The sequence below is a fragment of the Choloepus didactylus genome, chromosome 10 (assembly GCF_015220235.1).
Source record: "Choloepus didactylus isolate mChoDid1 chromosome 10, mChoDid1.pri, whole genome shotgun sequence".
In the NCBI taxonomy this organism is placed as follows: Eukaryota; Metazoa; Chordata; class Mammalia; order Pilosa; family Megalonychidae; genus Choloepus; species Choloepus didactylus.
In genome coordinates, this window is record NC_051316.1 from 6300971 (window position 1) to 6306361 (window position 5391).

General features: G+C 32.9%; 1 protein-coding gene across 1 annotated transcript; it reads left to right on the forward strand.

The window, feature by feature from the left end:
- Positions 1-1198: 1198 nt before the first annotated feature.
- Positions 1199-2155, forward strand: LOC119505192 (olfactory receptor 6M1-like). The gene has a single exon (XM_037797847.1). It carries the CDS (start codon positions 1199-1201, stop codon positions 2153-2155), a length of 957 nt encoding a protein of 318 aa, XP_037653775.1.
- The last annotated feature ends 3236 nt before the right edge of the window (positions 2156-5391 follow it).

A 5391-nucleotide genomic window follows, 5' to 3' on the forward strand; every position in this document is an offset into this window, starting at 1 on the left:
GAATATAATTGATACACTAGGTTTAATGGTGTGATTTATTACTTTGGAGTATTTCTTTGCTCTTATTTTGTTCCTTTATTTTTTCAGAAATTTGCTAATTGATTTTCCTGTGTTGCCTTTGGTTTGAGGAGCTCCTTTGATATTTTCCTGTCCTCTTAAAATCACATGCTATTGTTAAATTCTTCATTTAGTATGATAAATCTATTGATGTCTCCATATTTGTAGTTTTCTCTGTGTACTCTACCAATTTAAATATATAAAGTGAGACTAATACTGGTAATAACTTTTATGTTCAGAAATGTTGTATTAGGCATTTCTAGCTAAGGCTAGAAATCAATGCATAATGCAGCCACATGTTTATGGAAACATTACAAAAATTATTAAAGTGCTATTAGATTGTTCTAAATTTTGTTCTGAGAAAATCAGACTTTCAAAAGTTTAATAAACCACATAAATGTCCATTGTTAATTTACCATTTAAAATTTCTACTTTAATAGATTAACCTCCATTGACTACAATACAAATTAATGAACACACTAGTAAAAAATTAAATTTGTAGATATTATAGCTTTTACACTCTAAAGAATAAAACATAAATTAATTTAGATTTCTAAGTTCCAACAAATGGGAATTTTTTGCAGGGTATGGTCTATTCTAAATTGTTAAACAGAAGTAAAGCATATAACCCAATTAATCTGTGCCTTGAAGATTTAACTGAGGCATTGTGTTAATTGGATAAGATATCAAAAATCAATGCAGGCCAATTAATTTGAAAGTTAAAATACTAGAAAATTCAATAATAATTAATAAGAGAATTATTAGAAAGAAAAATATTGATTGCTTATATTGCATATTCACCAACAATTTTACATATACATGTAGAAATAAGGAAATTGTACTTATTGCCTTTTTTACATTTGAGGTAAAAGATAAAGATGTGAGGGTTAAAAATAACTTAAGGAAATTGATTTTTACATATCATTATTATTAAAAACATTGATTTCCATATATTATTATCTGGAAGTTATAAGAAAAATTAAACACAGTCATATTTTTCAATGATGTAACATTTTTAGAAGAAATAGAATGAATAATATTCTCCAACTGCCTTTACCTTAGAAAATTATGTTTTACTGAATGATATGTCTGCTTATTTCTCTTCCTTGGTTCTCCTATGAAAAGAGATTCCCCACCCAGCATGGAGAGAGAGAATTGGACTACGGTGACAGAGATAATTCTTATTGGGCTACCTACCACTGAAGCACTACAGGGACTCTTGTTCTTCATTTTTTTATTGGATTATTTGGTGACTGTCTTAGGGAACACCCTCATCATTACACTGATCCTTGTGGATTACAGGCTCCACTCACCCATGTATTTCTTCCTTAGCAATCTCTGTTTCAGTGAAATATTAACCACCACCTGTGCTGTTCCCAAGATGCTAGCAGGCTTCCTCTCAAAAAGGAACAGAATCTCCTTTAGTGAATGCTTCACCCAGTCCTATTTCTACTTCCTCTCTGGATGCACTGAGTTTATTCTTTTTGCAGTCATGTCCTGTGACCGTTATGTAGCCATCTGCCATCCCCTTCAGTACCCTACAATTATGACCAACTTACTCTGTGTCCATCTTGCCATCCTCTCCTGGGTGGGTAGCTTTCTTCTCATACTCCCATCCACAATCCTAAAGGCAAGACTGACATATTGTGGCCCCAATGTGATTGATCATATTTTCTGTGACAGTGCCCCCCTTCTGCACTTGGCCTGTGCTGATATACATGCCATAGAGCTATTGGATTTCCTCAGCTCCCTGGTCCTGCTCATCAGCTCCCTCTCACTCACCATAGTCTCCTATGCTTACATCATCTCCACCATTCTGAAGATACCCTCAGGCCAAGGACAACAGAAGGCCTTTGCCACCTGTGCCTCTCATTTCACTGTGGTCTCCATGGGTTATGGAATCTCCATCTTTGTCTATGTCCGTCCCTCACAGGAGAGCACCCTGCACCTCAACAAGATCCTCTTTATTCTCTCCAGTGTCATCACACCACTGATGAATCCCTTTATCTTTAGTCTAAGGAATGAATCTATGAAAAATGCACTGAAGGACATGTTTTCCAAGGGCCAAGAATTCCTTAAGAGGATGATGTGTATGTAAAGGAATATTTAAGAATCATCCCCAAATGGGAAATCTCAGTATTACTGAGAGTAAATCCAGGACTTGTTTTTGTTAATGGGGATCATTATAATATGTTATTTCCAGTCATCAAAATATAGTTAGACTGGGATTCATGTATGATACTTTAAGATGGTTAAGTAAATATTCAAAATTATAATGTGCCAGTGGTAAGAGTGAAAGCTGTGGTAATAGATGTAGTAGTTAATATTTGATTTGGTAACAGTGCTATTGGATAAAGTTCATCCCTGTAATAGTAGAGTAATAGTACATGTGCATGTATTACTTGGTTGAGTTTACATATACCAAATCTGGAAAGAAGAAAAATTTAGCTGTGTGCCAAATAACAGGGACAGACACACACACAAACATACACACACATGATAAAATATAATCACAGAATAAATCCTAAGGTACTTGAACTTCAATTTTAACCTACCGTGGACTATAACTGATCTCATTGTACTTTTCATTATTCATTTTAGCTGTATTTATTTATCATAATTACATTTTGCCTTTCACATTTCAATTACCTTTTACATCATTTCAAGCTTCTTCCACATAAAATGCTCATATTATTCCATTTGCCAAGGAAGATTTTCTGCTTGAATGAACCTGGCAGTTATCTGCATTATAAACCTCACCACTCTGGAGATGTAAGAGATAACAAAACCACTTAGCACTCATCAACCCCTATCCCATTGCCTTTGTGAAATTTTATACTTTAAAATTAGTTATTTGTTATATTTTTATGGTTCCCTCAAGATATAATTTTCATATCAAGGAAAACATTGACTTTCTTATAAAAACCTTCATCTGTGTTACTAGATAAGAATACAAGAGTGAAGCAACTGATACCTGGCACTTTTTGTCATCATTTATTTCAGTTTTCTTTTGCATAAGAATATTTCAGATTCCCTGTACACTCACCTTGCTCATATATTGATAACACAAAGTCATTCTGAATTTTATAGTCACATCTATCAATGAAGAGTGGTCATGTCAGTTAGCAAACTGTAACAGATTTTGCTATCAGAAAAACAGGGACCAATTATAAAATGTCTCAGAGACAAAATTTGATTACTTTGCTTTAGCCATGTGCCTTTCGTATAACCGGTCAAATGTAGCCAGTACTTTCATATCATGGCAAGTATCTATAAGCTTTTGAGAAGAAATAAATTTCCAAGAGGAGTAGAGATTAATGTTGGATGGCCTTTATTAATATTATACATATTAATTTATGTATAGAGAACAGAAGAACTTACTGGCCAGAGGGATTGATGCTGATCATCAAAGGGAAGTAGGGTTGGTGCTATAAAATAGATGCAATAGGTACTAAGTCTGGAGCCAAGAGATTTACTGGATGATAACACACAATTAGAGTTTTATTTAAATAAAATGATGAATCATGATGCCAAACATATAAATAAATAAACAAAAACCAACCAAACAAACAATAAAAACTGAATAAGAATTAAGATCCCATAAGAATGAAAATTGGTTGTAACTTAATATGGTAGAAAATGAAGTGAACCCAGAGGGAAAGGGAAATAAAGAATAGGTCGCAGAAGAGAAGTATCTACTAAGAGGTCATAATCTACTTCTACTCCAGAATTCTGATGGTAAAAATATACTGTAGGAGTTTTATTCAACCATTTTTATTACATGAAGTACAGTGATGTTGGTTAAAGTACGTTTAATAGATTTGGGCATGAAAGACACACAAAAGATAATGGATGTTAGAAGATAAGTGATAGACTTTTAGAGGAAAAATCTATATATTTGGCTCACCTGAATATTTGACAAAGTATAAGTGAGAACTCTGTCTAGTGGATAGTACGTAAGATTGAGTGTTCATGAAGTAATAATTAAATGGTGCTTCATTTCATTGTGAAAATTAGTGCCAGCAGAGTGAGTTTTCATAAACCTCAAGTGGAGATGGTTTTCTTTGTAATTAACAGGAACTATTTCCCCATAGAGTCTAAAAATTCAGTTGAAGTTTGCTTCATAGGACAATGAGATATAATGTGTGCTTTCATACAAAACTCTGAAGATTTGCATTGTATCTTGAAAAACATGAAACAGGTAAGCATAAGCAGATGATACATCATTCCTATATCAGAATATCTAATATCCAATTACAGTGATACCAAAATGCACATGGAAATGTGAAGGGGAAAGGATATCAAGGGAACTCATGAAGAAACAAAAGAAATGAGCAGTTCTTTCCACTGTATTTCTCTATGTAATTAAGCCAGTGTGTCTTTGCTAAAAATATAATTGAGAGTGAAGATGGAGACATATATGGATATGTAAATCATGACAAAGATGACAATGTAGAGCAATAGAAGATGAAAAATTTTTCCTTAAGTGAATTAAGTAGATTACATTTTGAATAACTCCAATATCCGCACCTCTTTCATCCCAACCTGCCTTTTCATATTACTACCTACTTTTATAGCTTGGGACTTTATACATGAAAATTGTAAAAGAAATTGGAAATACTGGAAAATTATCAGCCATTATATCTTTAATATTGGAAAATTATCAGCAATTATCTCTTATTGGTTAAGTCACATTCTCCATTTCCTCTCTTTCTGAGGTATTTTACTGTTTCCCTTTAAAATTATCTTCTCTGGATTTTCCATAGTTTGCCTTTTGTGTCTCATTCTACATTTTTTCTTCTGATTTATCTCTCTCCTCTGCTGTCTATTGCATGCTGTTAAAAGCAACAACTGATTGCTTAATTTGTTATCTTATTTTCCCAATCTTGAAAGTTCATGTGATAATTTTATAGAATTTTCAGTTCTCTGCCAATGTTCTAAATCATTGCCTTTATTTCCTTCAATATTTTAAACATGATTGTATTAAATCCGTCTTGGAAAAATTCACAAACTACATCCCCCAATAAGTCTATTTTCATTGTCTATTTATATTGTTTTTTATCACATGGTATTATTTATATGTATGCTTCATTTCATGTGTATATGTGATGTATTTTGTGCATGAAATATTTGAGGCAATCTGAGCACTAGTGTACCATTTTATTCTTGTTGGTATGATGCACTCTTGCTTCTTTAAGTCAGCTAGGAACATTATCTATTTCACTTAAATTAATTGGGTTAAGAATATCAAAACTAGGACTCAGTCCCTGGAAGGGCATGTATACTTTTGGTTTTGGTTTTAGCTTATCATTTGAGTAAAGTCATGTTCTCTAT

Excerpts from the sequence above, each read along its gene's own strand:
- LOC119505192 (XM_037797847.1), top strand. The coding sequence starts at position 1,199 with ATGGAGAGAGAGAATTGGACTACGGTGACAGAGATAATTCTTATTGGG.